This window comes from Ascaphus truei, chromosome 2, assembly GCF_040206685.1.
Source record: "Ascaphus truei isolate aAscTru1 chromosome 2, aAscTru1.hap1, whole genome shotgun sequence".
In the NCBI taxonomy this organism is placed as follows: Eukaryota; Metazoa; Chordata; class Amphibia; order Anura; family Ascaphidae; genus Ascaphus; species Ascaphus truei.
This window is the reverse complement of record NC_134484.1, coordinates 474,874,799-474,892,680: the sequence shown is the minus strand read 5'-3', so window position 1 is coordinate 474,892,680 and position 17,882 is coordinate 474,874,799. Positions and strand designations below refer to the sequence as shown.

Here is a 17,882-nt window from a genome sequence, read left to right as displayed (position 1 = left end):
AATGTCATGTAGTAGCTGCAAAGGCAAACAAGATCTTATCTTGCATCAAACGGGCAATGGATGGAAGGGAAGTAAACATAATTATGCCCCTTTACAAAGCATTAGTAAGACCACACCTTGAATATGGAGTACAATTTTGGGCACCAATCCTAAGAAAAGACATTATGGAACTAGAGAGAGTGCAGAGAAGAGCCACCAAATTAATAAAGGGGATGAACATTCTAACTTATGAGGAGAGGCTAGCTAAATTGGATTTATTTACATTAGAAAAGAGGCGTCTAAGAGGGGATATGATAACTATATACAAATATATTCAGGGACAATATAAGGAGCTTTCAAAAGAACTATTCATCCCACGGCCATTACAAAGGACTCGGGGCCATCTCTTAAGGTTGGAGGAAAGGAAATTTCACCAGCAACAAAGGAAAGGGTTATTTACAGTAAGGGCAGTTAAAATGTGGAATTCATTATCCATGGAGACTGTGATGGCAGATACAATAGATTTGTTCAAAAAAAGGTTGGACATCTTTTTAGATGGGAAAGGTATACCAAATAAGTATACATGAGAAGGATGTTGATCCAGAGATTAATCCGATTGCCAATTCTTGGAGTCAGGAAAGAATTATTTTTTCCCCTTAATGGGGTTTTTTGTTTGCCTTCCTCTGGATCAATAAGTAAGTATAGATATAGAATAAAGTATCTGTTGTCTAAATTTAGCATAGGTTGAACTTGATGGATGGAAGTCTTTTTTCAACCTCATCTACTATGTAACTACTATGTAACTATGTAACTATGGATGAGGATAACTATGGCATTGCACCATTGTTCTGGGATTTTTCTTTTCTTAAAGCAGCATGTAAATAGTTCTGCTAAGATTTTCCTTGTGGATTTTATTGCCTTTGCCATGTGTTGTGAAAGAATGCATGGTACATATGTAGCAAAACTTACTGTCATTGTGGCCGCGGAGAAAAAAGCAGACACCCATGGCTAAAACACTCCCCTTCCCTCCACCCCCAAGGACACAAGGTTGTGCGGCCCAGAAAGATTAACACTGCGGGGGTCCGTGCTTCTGAATGAGAACTGTAGAGGGAGAGGGGGGTTGGCCCGGTATTAAAGGGGTTGCACCCCATATAGCCACCCCCTGACCTCACCAGGGAGGCAAGGGGTTAACTGGACTGCGGTCCAGGAATGTGGTTTACACCTTGTCATGTCATGAAAATGTATGTTCCCCTGTTCCCATGTTTCATTATAATCCTGTATTTTAAAGATGTTTTATAGTGCATTTCTGTATCTCCAGTTCTGGAGGTCGCAGAGAGTTGATATTTGGCCAATATGTGGAGTCACTGTAGGCATTGAAAACTGGCACATTTTGACCCACTGAGCCCACCAGAATGGAACTTATTAACATGTGTAGATATTAAAGTGTATATGTATGGTATTTTGGATCTGTTCTGAAAATGCAGACTCCATCTGCATGCTAATAGGTCATGAAGGGCAGCCCGATGATTGAGCATAAGCACTGTGATCAAAAGTTAACTGCCCTGATTGTTTACACTAAGTACTAATCAACAGATCAAGTACTAATCAACAGACTCTGCCATTCTAATTGTTACCTGAGGGCGGAGAATCATCAAACTGGAGTGGTTTGTAAGTGTTATGTCTACACCTACAAACAATGCAGATCCTACCAGATACTTAATTTGGTAGACTGGTCGTCACCCCTGATTTAATTATGGGGCTACAGTAATAAGACCCTCAAAGTCCAAGTACACATGGGCTAATATGCTGGGGGGCATGGGTTAATCTGTGTCTCCACATTAGGGATTGGATACAGATAATTGTTCACCAATAGTCTGTATTCAATGTTAAGAATAGGGTTACAGGGTATATAAACTGTGTCAACCCTACAGTTTTTAGTTGTTCTTCTGATTCCACCTGGAATGTCACCGGATTGCTGGAGAATTGCTAGCTGATACTTCTCCATCCCCCAACCCTAAGTAAGTGTTACCTTCTTGTCTGTTAATTGTACTATATTGCTGTGTTTAAGGAATAAATATATTTTATTATATCTAAGCCTCGTTCAGTTCAACCCAGATATTTGGTGTTCATTATATCTTGTCATAAGTTACCGTGACAAGAACCCACAGCGTTAACGCTTCACCTGATGGACCGGGGGAAAATATTGATACTCACCATTCAGATGAGCTGCGCATTCTCACGCTTTTTATTATTACTGTTTAACATAGGATTGAAGCAGGGTACATAGGATTGAATCAGGGGGTCTCCGGAGCTGAACACCATTCATATAAGCTCCGGGGAACCCCTATTTCCCAAGAAACAGAACTCCGAAGGGGGTGCCAATATCTCAGCAAAGTTTAAATGTCCTGGTCACGCCCAATGTGACGAGGACATTTAATCAACGTACCTGATTGGTTGGTGTATACCATGTGATTCCCTCCCTTTAAGGTGGCGTACCGGCACCCAAGAGGGAAGGAATCACATGGTACATCTACCGATAGGCTAGCCTTCGATAGAAAGCCTGCATTGGTCTGAGGAATCCAGTAGGGATCTGGTTAATTGCAGATACAGAAAATTAACTAGTCTCCACCTGGCTTATCAGACAGGTAAAAAAGCCTCCTGCTTGAACTGCAGGGGATATCTCTTGGGAAGAGAGGCACTATTTTGCCAGAAAGAGATTCCCAGGAACAGTTGTCTTGAGAACAGATTGTGCTGCCTGAAAGACACACTGAAACCAGACCCTCTACATTCATGGCGCAGCAGATCTTGGAGCCGCCAGAGGGTGGCCCCAAATGGACACAACCCATAAACTGATACAAAGAGTCCCCTGCTTACAGGTACCTCTTTGAAGTTTGGGGATATAGGTTGGCAAGAAGCCTATCTGTAAGGGTTCCAGACCAGAGTTTTGCTGGAACTTGCCCTTACGTGGCTGTTGTGACCATCTTGGTTCCTGGCAGATGTCTTCCTGGACTGGGTAATTGGATGTAGCGGGGGAGTGGGGACTGGCCCCGTAATAAAGGGGTTACAACCCCACTGGCCACCCATACCCTCATATGGGAGTTGTGGGGTTAACTGGAATAATTTTCATTGCTGTTTTTATGCCCCTGCCTCAGCACAAAATGTGTGTCCCCAATTTGAAGACCAGCAGATGGTGCCCGTGAGGAGCTTCTCCATTGAATTGAATGGAGTAATGTATTTCAATGGGGATTCCTCGACACCGCTCTCTAAGGACAAGTTGGCTGCCGGCCAAACCGCAAACCCCGAAAGCGGATACAATTTCTAAGAAAGGCTGTGGGAACTTGGTCACGGCCAAGTTCAACCTTATTATAATTGTATCTCCGGTCCTAGGGGAGCTAGAGGGCTAATTCTTTTTGACCCTAGCTTAAGGGGAACCCCTTACTCAACCCCAACCGGGTCCGACGGCCAATGGACATGGGAAAGGGTCGCGCTTGTCACATGGGTCTCGCCATTGACCACAATGGCGGAGGTCAAAGCCGCGAGGTTAAAACAGCTAAGTTAAAAACGGTATAAACCTGGAACCCATAACTCCGATTCGGTAAGCACTAGAGGGCTGGGATTTGGCCACTATGTAGTCATCGCTCCGGCATGACTGCATGGCAATTCCCGACCCTCTCCGAGCAAACAAACGGAGTATGGTTAACTGTTTAATTTGTGTTTCTGCCATTGACTCCAATGGCAGAGAAATGCAACTGGTACAACATGTGGTCTTTAAAGTTATTTATTGTAACTCCGGTTCGGTGGGTCCCAGCGAGCTGAATGTTGGCCACCATAGAAAGTCCCCTCTGGCATGAGGGTCTGGCAATTTCTAGCCCGCTCGGCCCAACCGAACGGATTATTTTAATATATATATGATTGTGGAAATGTACTGTATTTTGGGTCTGGTATAAAGCCCGTGAAAGATACTAGTCCCTGCAGTATGTTAATGATCAGGGGGAGTCCGTATGTCTACACCAAGTCCCCTGATCAAAGGCTCCCCCACCCTGATTAAGTATTCTAGGGTGGAGAAGAGAAGGACATGAGTTTTTATGTTAGGTGTTATAAATCACACTTAAAGTCAAAGTTTCCCTGTCCAGATCCAATTCTGGCAGACTCAGAGACGCCAATTCTTTAGCGTGGGGTTAGGAAAATGGGACCCAGAGTAAGGATTGTGCGCATGTGCCAGCTACCTGGGGGCAGGTATCAAAGTGCTTCCCACGTTAGCTGGCAAAAGGTAATTGGGTGCAGGAAATTGTTAACCAATACCTGACACCCAATGTTAGGGTATAGGGCTTAAATCCCATATAAATGAGTGTAAGCCCTATGCCCAGTGTCTGCGTTACTACATCTGACTGATATCTGATTGCCTGATGAATTGCTAATCTGAATCCTGATTACTTCATTGCCCCTTCCCATGTAAGTGTCTATATTCTGTGTGTTATTTGTACAATCAGTGTGTTCACCTTACCTCTAAGGAATAAACTTTATTTATCATATCAAAGTCGTATTCAATTCAACCCAGTGATTTGGTGTATATTACAACCCTGCACGAGCTACCATGACATTGGATGCATCTGTTCCAGGGCTTAAATAGCAGTCAGTGACTCCCTGCCCCTGCCCGAGCATAGTATGCATTCCTATCTGTCCCTGAGTCTTGTCTGTTCCTGAGTCTTGCTTGTTATTTTGAATTCCCTTTTGCCGACCTCAGCCTGTGACCCCGACCACCATTCCTGTGCCGCCTGCCTTGACCCCAGCTTGTATCCTAACCTTGCAACTTTGCCGCCTGCATTGACCTCTGCCTGGATCACAACTAGGTCTACTCTAACAGGACTCTGTCCACTGGTTCTGGTCGGTGATCATATACCCCACCTCAGCTCTGCGGGTCCGTTTCCCATCACAGATGATCACCGTTATACTACACCCCCAGCCCTGCAGAGAGGGACTGGGAAAGTGAGTTAGCCCTTACAAAGGAATTGGATGTTTGTTTATTAAACTGTATTCGTTAAAGCTACGGGCTGAATACAAGCCATGGTTTAATTTCCCCAAATAAGTCTCCCTGGTTGTACCGCTGCACGTCTTCTACACTTACCTACACCTGAGAGGGTATTTTAACCTTTATCTCTAACCATTAAATGTATTAGTGTGTGTGTGTGTATGTGTGTGCGCGCGCTACGAAAACTTAAAGAACGTTATACTGTAGATGAGAAATTAAACGATCAAACGTCAGGAAATTTAAAAGCCATTTTAGGATACATAACGCTGTCCCCCTTTTGCTTTGCATGACAAAATTCATGACATCACTGCATGACATCATTATTTCCCTCACACATTAATATAATTACATAAATGTAAGTGTAATAGGGACTTATCCCCGTTGAAGATACTATCTCTAAAATTCAGCAGAGATCTGGTTAAGTGCAGCAGGCAATTAACCAGACTCCACCTGGCCAATAAGGTCTGTGAGAAAAGCCTCCTGTTTCCAACAGGAGAGAGACTTTTTCCTCAGAACACAAGGTTGCTAACAAGAGGTCTTGAGCAGAAAGGCTGTGCTGAGATCAAGACACCCAGACACCTATATTCCTGGACACAGGGGACCCAGGAACCTGCCAGAGACTGACATGAAGGGCCACCTGCTTTAAGGTATCTCTTGAGACTTTGGGGAATAGGCTGGTAATGGGATTATCCCTTCAGCCCTGCAGAAAGGGACTGGGGAAGTAAGTTAGCCCTTAAACAGGGATAGGGGTTTGTTATTGTTGTATATTTGTGTTTCCTGTGCTATTTATTATTTGGTGGATGGCCATCCAGGATGATATCACAGAGAGACATTCAGAAATGTTGGTCTGTACAGCAGGTATAAGGTCAGGGGTTGGGAAGTAAATTTGTGGGTCGTCAGCATTGAGGTGATAATTAAACCCAAGAGAGGTGATTAGGTCACCTTGAGAAAGTGTGTACAGAGAAAAGAGAAGACGTCCCAGGACAGAGCCCTGGGTACCCCCACAGAGAGATCGATAGAGGACGAGGTGTTAGCAGAACAGGCACTGAAAGTACGATGGGAGAGGTAAGAGGAGATCCAGGATAGAGCTTTGTTATGAATGCTAAGAGTATGGAGAATGTGAAGGAGAAGAGGGTGATCCACTGTGTCAAATGCTGCAGAGAGGTCGAGTAATATGAACAGAGTGTAATAACCTCTGTCTTTGGCAGCATGGAGGTCATTAGTTATTTTAGTGAAGGCTGTTTCAGTCGAGTGAACAGTGCAGAAGCCAGAATGTAGAGTGTCTAGGAGAGAATAGGTGTTGAGAAAGTGGAGCAAGTGAGAGAATACAAGACCATGCATGAAGAACAGGGGAAATCTCTTTAGGGTGGTCCCTGCACCCAGATTTATAGGGTACCCCAGTTTTCCAGTTGTAAGTGTGTGTGTGTATTGATGTACTGTAAATAGTTGTGGATATTTCTTTTTCCAATAAACTAATTTTATAAACTCTGTGTTTCTGTCTGGTGAATTGATTCTTTGTGTGATAGTCCTGGTCTCCCGTGACAGGCTATTTTCTGGTGGCAAGCGGCGGGATCGCCAGGCTCGGCATCAATATTCTTCCGGGAATATCTGTCCTGGTTATGGTCTCATTTTAAAGACCACAGAAATCAGAGTTACAACTGTTAAGTACTCGGACACCCCTTACCATCCCCTGTAGCTTAGTAGATGTACAGGCAAGACTACAAGGAGATCTGCCATGTATCAGCCCTGGACCAAGGATCGGATCACACTCTAGTGTGAGGTGTGCGGAATACCTGCCGGGAACTGTGACAAGAAACAGCTGGTCGTTGACCTTGTAGCGTATGAGACACTGTGCTCAGTGGTAAGAGCTGAGGCGCTGACCAGCCCTGAGGTGGTTCCTTACTAAAGGAAGCGCCCTCCAACTCCGGTGATGAGTTGGTGGAGGCTCCAGTAGGGCTAAACGCAGTAATGATGGGCATGCCCGTCCAGCATGTGCTGGAAGACATGGGCAGTGGGGCTACCGCTGCTGAACAATTTGCCATGCCCAGTTCCTTGCTGCTCATGCACCCATCCGATCGAGGTCCCAATTGTCCTCTGGAAGTCGGAGGTCCCGGGCCAGTTGGGCACCCCGACTAAGATATGGCAGCTTCACCATGTTCTGCAAGGACACACGATGGATATCTGCAGTCCTTTGAGAACTGTTGTGAAATGCATGACTTACCTGAGGAGGACTGGGTCAAGTACCTGGTTCCTCAGCTGCGCGGCAAAGCAGCCGTGGCACATTGTGAGATAGACTGGAAGGATGCAAAGGACTACCCACATATACAGGACTACACACATATACAAATGGAAATATTACTGTATGCTCATTTGCATGTCTTAGACAGGTCTGCAACCCCGCCTTTCCCCATTATCACCCAGCACACAGCGCTTCCACTGCAGCAAGGGATTCTGGGAAATTACATGCAAATGAGCACACAGTGCCACCTTTTGCTTCAAAACCATTCAACATGGTTCCCTATATATACTGTATATATGTTTGGGGTAGTAATTAGCTTAGCCACCCACCCAGTTCGAGAGGGCTGGAGTAAAGGTGTAGATATTCTCCAAAGCGGAGTTTTTTGTTTATTTTGAATGTTTTGCCGTGTTAAAGGAACAGGTGCAATAAAGCCTTATTTTAGTTTCACCTTAAAAACGGTCTCCATTGCGTACCCCTGCACACGTCTCCTACAGTTACATACTGTAGTTACATAGTAGACAGGGTTGAAAAAAATCAATGTCCATCAAGTTCAACCTATGTTAAATTTAGGCGACAGATAATTTATCCTATATCCGTACTTACAGTATATTGATCCAGAGGAAGACAAACAAAAAACCAGAGAGAAATATCATCCAATGATATCTCATAAGAAGAAAAATAAATTTGTTCCTGACGCCAAGAATTGGTAATCAGATTACTCCCTGGGTCAACATCCTTCCCATATTTACTTATTTGGTATATCCCTGTGTACCTATCCTGTCTAAAGAGATGTCCAACCTTTTTTTGAACAAATCTATTGTATCTGCTATCACAGTCTCCATCGATAATGAACTCCACATTGTAACTGCCCTTACTGTTATTTATCAGCAGCTAATTCTGAAGTGTATATTAACAGATTGAGTTGAGATATCTAGTTCTGTCACCTAGACAACTCTGATGAAAAAGATGTATATGTGGATGCGTGTGTACGGGAGTACACGAGGCAGTGAATGATTGTAAGGAGGATAGTTGAACTTGTGGGAACCTGATTGATAGCAATGTGTAAATAAGTCAGTGAATGAATTAAGGGTTTAGAAAATGATTGTTTTGATGGCAGGTGTGGGGCTTTATTATATATTATAGGCTAAAGCAGTAAAATTCAGGGCATTATTGAAAATCCTGCTCTCTGATTGGTTAAAATTCTGGGCATTATCCACAGTAATGCCCTGAATTTCAGCAGCTTGCAAAATGCAGTTTTCAATCTGTCTATTTCCAGCCAATCAGCTTTCAGAACAGCTGAGACAGGGCAGGGGATTGGTTTGAATTAAGTAAAAGCTCTGAGACATGGCAGGGGATTGGTCAAAAAGTATCAGCCCCAGTTTGACTCCTTCCCCTCCCGAGCTGACTGAGATTTTCTGAGCAGATTCAGTTGAATTGGAGAGAGACTGCAAAGAAGTGTGTTGTGTATAGAAGTGCAGTGTTGTGTGTGTGTGTGGGGGGGGGGAGGGGGGAGTGTAGAGGTGCTGTGTTGTACTGTGTTGTGTGTAGAGCTGGAGGGGAGAGTGCAAACTTTAGTAAGTGGCTGCATTTTTTATTGTGGCTGCAGTGTGTGTGTGTGTGTGTGTTGTGCTGTTGTATGTGTAGCAGCAGTTTGTGTGAGTGTAGAGCTGATGTGTGTGTGTAGAGCTACTGTGTGTGTGTGTGTGTGTGTGTGTGTATAGAGCTCCAGTGTCTGTGTGTGTGTGTGTGTGTGTGTGTGTGTGTGTGTGTGTGTGTGTGTGTGTGTGTGTGTGTGTGTGTGTGTGTGTGTGTGTGTGTGTGTGTGTGTGTGTAGCAGTGTTTATGGGTGTAGCATGTGTGTGTAGCAGCAGAGTTTGTGTGTGTGTAGAGCTGATGCTGTGTGTGTGTGTGGAGGTGCTGTGTAGTGAGTGTAGAGGAGGTGCTGTGTTGTGTGTCTAGAGCTCCAGTGTGTGTGTGTATATGTGTTTTTAGAGGCGTTGTGTGGGGTGTGCTGTTTTGTGTGTGTGTGTGTGTGTGTGTGTGTATAGCAGCAGTTTGTGTGTGTGCTGCTGTGTGTGTGTGTGTGTACACATAGGGGACGGCAGTGTGTGGATATAGATATCTGCAGTGTAAGAGTATATAGAGGTGATTTCATGTATTTACCATTTTATTTTAATAAAAAAATCTATTTAACTATATAAAAGTGTCTATTATTTATGAAATAAGCCTACATTTAGCCTATAATAGTAATAATCCCCTCAGAACAGGGCATTACTGGCCAGTAATGCCCTGTTCTTCAGGGATTATTACTTAAATATTACGCAACTCAATTGGCAGAAAATTAAATACAGCATGTTATATCATTGCTTCCTAAATAATAAATATTAAAATACAATTTTACCTGGGATGAGTTCATCCTTACGACAGTCATACAGCATCCCAAGGGAGAAGGGACGTCCTAGAGCTGGTATTTGTATGGTTGTTGTGTTCTCGTTTCCATCTGACTGCCCAGAGCCAACATTTCTTGATGGGTTGAATGTGGGATCCATGATCAGGTTAAGAAACTAAACACCTACAATATAAGTTACAATCATCAGGAAAACTCTGCCTCCAAAGTATGTTTTTAAAACACCACTCAGACATATTTTAAAGGATGTAAAGAGAAGAACCAATATACAGATGAAGCCACGAGTATTAGAACTCTTGCCTTTTAAATTCTGGGGCAGTCTCACAGTAAATGCCGCAACATCAGTTTGAATGGGGCTGCAGGGACCCCCCACTGTATTAATCTGATGGGCCATTAAGAATCTCATAGAAATGTTGAGGCATTTACTGTGAGACTGTCCCAGAATCTCCCAGAATTTCCTAGGTAAGGGTTATAATACTGGTGGCTGCATCTGTAACCCTATCATAGACCAAAGCCATGTTTGAAGTAGCCAGGTTAAAGTAGAATGTTAGTGCTGGAGTTTAAAAGGGAGTTGGGACTCTATTGAATTACTGATCATCTGTTTCTTCTCTTCTCAGGTAAAACCATAACTGAATTGTCTGTCTGTCTCCAAATCATCCCCTGCGGTGTCTATTTTAGTTGTACCTAGGTAAAATCGTCTTTGAAATTTCTGTCTGTCTCCAAATCAGCCCTTGAAGTGTCCCTAAATGAAATTCAGCTTTGACACTTAGGCAGGACAACACCCTGCTTAGAAAAAACATCTGTTTTAATGTCCCTCACATGTGCTAATTAAGTTGGTTGGGACAGTCAGGTGACATTTTAGAAGTTTATAAGTAAGCACACAGCAGCCTTGCTGTTTGCAGCCATGTTTGAAGTAACCAGGTTTAAAGCTGAATGTTAGTGCTTGGGTTTAAAAGGGAGTTCAAACGGGAAAGAACAAGTGGACAACACCTACTGGTCCTGATTCCTGAATTTGATCTACGCTGGAAAGGAGGATATTATCTATCCCCGACTGCACCTCTCAGCACTTTACTATTGCTCTGATGCCACTTTTACTATTTATATTTGCTATGACCTCACTTGTTTTCAAATTGTGCACTTCTTTCTACCAGTCTCATTATCTCCAACTCTATTAATATATCTCCATCTCTCCTTTCTCCGTCACTTCTCAGTTCACATGAACTCCTTTCTTAGGCTAAGGCCCCGCTCCCTAAGTCAGCGCGCCCGCACTGCAGACAGGCGGGGCGCTGACATACACAGACCGCGATATGCGGTCTGTAGGGAGCGGGAGGTGGGCGGGAGTGGGAGGCTTGAGCGGGAGGGGGGGGCGTGGCTTGAGCAGAGGGACCCGCTACTCTTCCCCCCCCCTCCCTCCACGGGTTTGGGCTGGAGCTGCTACACACACACATGCTGGCACGCATACACACACACACACGCAGGCACTCATACACACACACACACAGACAGAGGCAGGCACTCACGCACTCAGGCACACACATATACAAACACAGATAGGCACTCAGACACACACACAGACACGCACTCACACTGCTTTCCCTCCACACTCTCCTCCCTGCTCCCCGAAGCCTCTCCTCCTCCCGAAGCCTCCCCTCCTCATTGGCTCACAGCCACACCACATGACGCGTCAAAGCTAGGGATTACAATTCTCTTGTATCCCCTAGCAGCTGACGCGTCACAGCGTGTAGTGAGCTGTGCAGCCAGGGGGGACCAGGACCGGCTCGGGAGGATTCCCCTGCTGGTGGGGAACTCTCGTGTGGCCGCCCACGCCGCCGGGCGTAGCGGGTCCCAGCCCTTCCTTGCGCCCTCTGTCACTACACAGCTATACCCCCTGCACAAAACACACCCATACAAATCATCCTCACACATCCTCTTTCTATCCATGCTTCTCCTCCTTGCTTCTGGGGATATCTCTCCCAATCCTGGTCCCTGCCTTATTTCTACATGCGCTCGCCCTCGCCTGCCAAATGCAACTTCTACTCCTTCTGGTGTCAACCCCTCCAGCCTCATACCCATCCCCTGCCACCCTCCCTCCTCTCTCCCTTTCTCCTGTGCCCTTTGGAATGCTCGCTCCCCTTCTAACAAGTTCCTCTCTGTCCATGACTTCTTTCTCTCTCACTCACTACTCCTATTTGCAATAACTGTGACCTGGCTCACTCAGTCTGACTCTGCCCTTGAAGCTGCCCTCTGTTATGGGGCCTTTCTTTCTCCAACACTCTGCTCCCTGATGGCAGGGGTGGAGGCGTGGGGCTCCTCCTCTCCTCTCTCTGCCGTTACCGAACCCTTCCTATTCCTCCCTCTCTTGCTTTTCCCTCCTTTGAGGCTCCCACTGTCCAGATCTTCTCTCCTCTCCCTATCCACGTGGCGATCATGTATCGCCCACCTACCTCTACTCATTCCCCTTCTGCCTTTCTCTCTCACTTTGAATCCTGGCTCTCTTTCTTTCTCTCCTCAGACTCACCTTTTTTCTCCTTGGGGACTTCAACTGCCACATTGATGACCCCTCTCTCCCTTGGACTGCCCACTTTCTCTCTCTAACCTCTTCTTTTGGCCTTCAACAGTGGACTGCAGCAAGCACCCACAAAGATGGCCACTTCCTGGATCTGTTTTTCACTAAAAACGTTTCTCTCTCGGATTTCTCTATTTCCCCCTATCCTCTCTGAACATCACCTAATCTCATTTTATCTCTCGCTTCTCCCCATCTCCATCTCCCCCTCATTTCTGCAGAAACCTGTGCTCATTTAACCTACCAGCCTTTGAATCCACTTTATGCTCTCCTCTCTCAGTTCTGGTCCAGACCCTGACAACCTGGTCAGGAACTACAACTCTGCCTTATCCTCCTCTCTCAATCTATATGCCCTGCTTTCTCTCTGCCATCCTCGCCCTTCTAACCCCAGACTCTGGCTAAATTCCCACACGTGCATGCTGCGTTCCTCCACTCGTTCCTCTGAACACCTCTGGAGGAAATCTCACACTCTCGCAGACTTCCTTCACTACAAATTTATGCTGTCTTGTTTCAACTCTGCCCTCTCTCAAGCTAAACAAACCTACTTTTCTTCACTAATCAACACGCACAAATCTAACCCACGCCGACTCTTCTCTGTCTTTTGACGCTCTACTCACACCACCCTCAGCTGCCTCTTCTTCTTCCTCCATCTCCCCTCAGAACTTTGCTGACTATTTTAAGGAAAAGGTGGAATCCATACATCAGAACATCCCCTCTGTTTCCTCCTCCCATCCTACACCTTTTCCTAACTCTCCTCCTGCCTTCCTTGACTCTTTTTCCGCTGTCTCAGAGGATGATGTGTCACTGCTGATCTCCTCTTCTCCCTGTACCACTTGCCCTCTTGACCCCATTCCCTCCCATCTCCTAAAACCTCTTGCTCCTACAAGAACCCCTACACCCACACACATTTTTAACTCCTCCCTCTACTCTGGTACCTTTCCCTCATTCTTCAAACATGCAACAGTTATTCCATTACTGAAAAACGGCAAACTTGACCCTGCCTGTCTTTTTAACTATCGACCTGTCTCCCTCCTGCCTTTGCCTCTAAACTCCTTGAACGTCTTGAATTCTCTCAATTGCTCTACTTTCTCAACATCCATTCTCTCCTAGACCCTCAACAATCTGGCTTCCGCACTGCTCACTCGACAAAGACAGAGGTCATTACACTCTGCTCATATTATTCAACCTCTCTGCAGCATTTGACACCGTGGACCACCCTCTTCTCCTGCACATTATCCATACTCTTGGTATTCATAACAAAGCTCTATCATGGATCTCTTCTTACCTCTCCCATCGTACTTTCAGTGTCTCTTCTGCTAAAACCACCTCCTCTATCGATCTCTCTGTGGGGGTACCCAAGGGCTGTCCTGGGACCTCTTCTCTTTTCTCTGTACACACTTTCTCTAGGTGACCTAATCACATCTCTTGGTTTAAATATCACCTCTATGCTGATGACACACAAATGTCCTTTTCAAGCCCTGACCTTACACCTGCTGTACAGACCAACATTTCTGAATGTCTCTCTTTGATATCGTACAGAACACCTACAAGCTCATATTGAACCCCAATATAACCACAACATATATATAAGCATATAAGTGTCACAGAGGAGGGCTACTGAGCATGGCAATATATATTTAAAACCAGAGACAGAACATGAAACACAGACAGAGCTCAGTGCACATCCAATGAAACTTATACATGGTACAGTGCCTAAATATATATGTATAGACAGTGTTCGACAAATCACCCAAAAATCTACTCGCCGAACCAACAAATCTACTCGCCACCTAGACCCGCCCCCAACACCGCCCCCACCCCTAGTCCCGCCCCCAACCCTCGCTTTAAAATAAAATATATAAATAAAATACATTTAATAAATTCCTAGCCAGAACAACATTCGTTTTTGACATAAATGTATTTATTGTATTACATTATACTACAATTAGTCCTTGTTACGTGTGTGTGTGTGTGTGTGTGTGTAAATGTTGGATCTAGAAATAAAAGCCAGGTGTGAATGACTAGTTTCCTGAACCCCTTAACCAGTGTCTGGACGTCCCCGCTTCACAATATCTAAAGCAACAATCCGCCTGGATGTTACCTGATCCGCAGTCACTCAATGTCCAGGTACCCTCATTCCCGCAATGTTATACATTGGAGGGGATGTGTTCCCTACCTGTCTTCTGGGTTAGGGGGGTTCCGATGTCTTCCGTGTGAAGCTTGAGTCAGATCTGGAAGAAAGCAGTATAGGTTATTTCGGTGTAGTATAGGGCAGTTAAGATATACTGTATAGGGTAAATAAGATATCCAGATCCAGAGTGTGAGAGAGTGTGGGGAGAGATAGAGAGAGTGTGGGGGAGAGAGAGAGTGTGTGGGGGAGAGAGAGAGTGTGTGGGGGAGAGAGAGAGAATGTGGGAGAGAGAGAGAGAGAGAGAGTGTGGGGGAGAAAGAGAGTGTGGGAGAGAGAGAGTGTGTGGGGGAGAGAGAGAGAGTGTGGGGGAGAGAGAGAGAGAGTGTGGGAGAGAGAGAGAGAGTGTGTGGGAGAGAGAGTGTGTGGGAGAGAGAAAGAGTGTGGGGGAGAGAGAGAGAGTGTGGGGGAGAGAGAGAGTGTGTGGGGGAGAGAGTGTGGGGGAGAGAGAGAGTGAGTGAGTGTGGGGGAGAGAAAGAGAGAGAGAGAGTGTGGGGGAGAGGGAGAGTGTGGGGGAGAGAGAGAGTGTGGGGGAGAGAGAGTGGCAGAGAGAGAGTGGCAGAGAGAGAGTGGGAGAGAGAGAGTGTTGGAGAGAGTGTGGGAGAGAGAGAGTGTGGGAGAGAGAGAGTGTGGGAGAGAGAGAGAGTGTGGGGGAGAGAGTGTGGGGGAGAGAGTGTGGGGGAGAGAGTGTGTGGGGGAGGGAGAGAAAGTGTGGGGGAGAGAGAGCGAGAGTGTGGGGGAGAGAGAGAGTGTGGGGGAGAGAGAAAGTGTGGGAGAGAGAGAGTGGGAGAGAGAGAGTGTGGGAGAGAGAGTGTGGGAGAGAGAGAGTGTTGGGGGAGAGAGAGTGTGGGGGGGGGGGAGAGAGAGAGTGTGTGAGAGAGAGAGAGAGAGAGAGAGAGAGAGAGTGTGGGAGAAAGAGAGTGTGGGAGAGAGTGTGGGAGAGAGAGAGTGTGGGGGAGAGAGAGTGTGGGGGAGAGAGAGAGAGAGAGGGGGAGAGAGAGAGTGTGGGGGAGCGAGAGAGAGTGTGGGGGAGAGAGAGAGAGTGTGGGAGAAAGAGAGAGAGAGTGTGGGAGAGAGAGTGTGTGGGAGAGAGTGTGGGAGAGAGAGAGTGTGGGGAGAGAGAGTGTGTGGGAGAGAGAGAGTGGGGGAGAGAGAGTGTTTGGGGGGGAGAAAGAGAGTGTTGGGAAGAGAGAGAGTGTGGGGGAGAGAGAGAGTGTGGGGGAGAGAGAGAGAATTTGGGGGAGAGAGAGAGGGTGTGGGGGAGAGAGAGAGAATGTGGGGGAGAGAGAGAGAGAGAATGTGGGGGGGAGAGAGAGAGAGTGTGGGGGAGAGAGAGAGAGTGTGGAGAGAGAGAGAGTGTGGAAGAGAGAGTGTGTGGGAGAGAGAGAGTGTGGGGAGAGAGAGTGTGGGGGAGAGATAGTGTGGGGGAGAGAGATTGTGGGGGAGACACAGAGGGTGGGGAGACAGAGGGGGGAGACACAGAGGGGAGAGACACAGAGGGGGAGACACAGAGGGGAGAGACACAGATGGGAGAGACACAGACGGGAGAGACAGAGAGGGGAGAGACAGAGAGGGGAGAGACAGAGAGGGGAGAGAGGGTGGGTGACACACCACACACAGAGAGTGGGTGATATACACAGAGAGAAAGAGAGGGTGGGTGACTGACTGGGTGGGTGACTGACTGACTGAGTGGGTGACTGACTGGGTGGGTGACTGACTGGGTGGGTGACTGACTGGGTGGGTGACTGGGTGGGTTGGTGACTGACTGACTGGTGGGTGACTGACTGACAGGGTGGGTGACTGACTGGGTGGGTGACTGACTGACTGGGGGTGACTGACTGACTGACTGGTGGTTGACTGAATGGGTGGTTGACTGGGTGACTGACTGGGTGGGTGACTGACTTGACTGACTGGGTGGGTGACTGACTGGGTGGGTGGGTGACTGACTGGGTGGGTGACTGACTGACTGACTGGGTGGTAGGTGACTGACTGACTGACTGGGTGGGTAGGTGACTGACTGACTGGGTGGGTAGGTGACTGACTGACTGAGTGGTAGGTGACTGACTGACTGGGTGGGTAGGTGACTGACTGACTGACTGACTGGGTGGGTAGGTGACTTACTGGGTGGGTAGGTGACTGACTGGGTGGGTAGGTACATTATCCATACTCTTGGTATTCATAACAAAGCTCTATCATGGATCTCTTCTTACCTCTCCCATCGTACTTTCAGTGTCTCTTCTGCTAAAACCACCTCCTCTATCGATCTCTCTGTGGGGGTACCCAAGGGCTGTCCTGGGACCTCTTCTCTTTTCTCTGTACACACTTTCTCTAGGTGACCTAATCACATCTCTTGGGTTTAAATATCACCTCTATGCTGATGACACACAAATGTCCTTTTCAAGCCCTGACCTTACACCTGCTGTACAGACCAACATTTCTGAATGTCTCTCTTTGATATCGTACAGAACACCTACAAGCTCATATTGAACCCCAATATAACCACAACATATATATAAGCATATAAGTGTCACAGAGGAGGGCTACTGAGCATGGCAATATATATTTAAAACCAGAGACAGAACATGAAACACAGACAGAGCTCAGTGCACATCCAATGAAACTTATACATGGTACAGTGCCTAAATATATATGTATAGACAGTGTTCGACAAATCACCCAAAAATCTACTCGCCGAACCAACAAATCTACTCGCCACCTAGACCGCCCCCAACACCGCCCCCACCCTAGTCCGCCCCCAACCCTCGCTTTAAAATAAAATATATAAATAAAATACATTTAATAAATTCCTAGCCAGAACAACATTCGTTTTTGACATAAATGTATTTATTGTATTACATTATACTACAATTAGTCCTTGTTACGTGTGTGTGTGTGTGTGTGTAAATGTTGGATCTAAAAATAAAAGCCAGGTGTGAATGACTAGTTTCCTGAACCCCTTAACCAGTGTCTGGACATCCCCGCTTCACAATATCTAAAGCAACAATCCCGCCTGGGATGTTACCTGATCCGCAGTCACTCAATGTCCAGGTACCCTCATTCCCGCAATGTTATACATTGGAGGGGATGTGTTCCCTACCTGTCTTCTGGGTTAGGGGGGTTCCGATGTCTTCCGTGTGAAGCTTGAGTCAGATCTGGAAGAAAGCAGTATAGGTTATTTCGGTGTAGTATAGGGCAGTTAAGATATACTGTATAGGGTAAATAAGATATCCAGATCCAGAGTGTGAGAGAGTGTGGGGGAGAGATAGAGAGAGTGTGGGGGAGAGAGAGAGTGTGTGGGGGAGAGAGTGTGTGGGGGAGAGAGAGAGAATGTGGGAGAGAGAGAGAGTGTGGGGGAGAGAGAGAGTGTGGGAGAGAGAGAGAGTGTGGGAGAGAGAGAGAGAGTGTGGGGGAGAGAGAGAGAGAGTGTGGGAGAGAGAGAGAGAGAGTGTGTGGGAGAGAGAGAGTGTGTGGGAGAGA

General features: G+C 46.5%; 1 protein-coding gene across 5 annotated transcripts in view; it reads right to left on the bottom strand.

The window, feature by feature from the left end:
* Positions 1–17,882, bottom strand: part of LOC142487989 (uncharacterized) — a 70,052-nt gene that overhangs the window by 40,456 nt on the left and 11,714 nt on the right. For 4 of the 5 annotated variants that reach the window (XM_075588248.1, XM_075588250.1, XM_075588251.1 and 1 more), the window contains exon 2: positions 9,649–9,821. In XM_075588248.1, coding sequence (XP_075444363.1) covers positions 9,649–9,796 — 148 coding nt within the window. In that variant the 5' untranslated portion in view covers positions 9,797–9,821. Of the gene's footprint in view, positions 1–9,648; positions 9,822–14,393; positions 14,478–17,882 lie in introns of those variants that run through there. The other variant, XM_075588249.1, reaches the window with a different exon arrangement.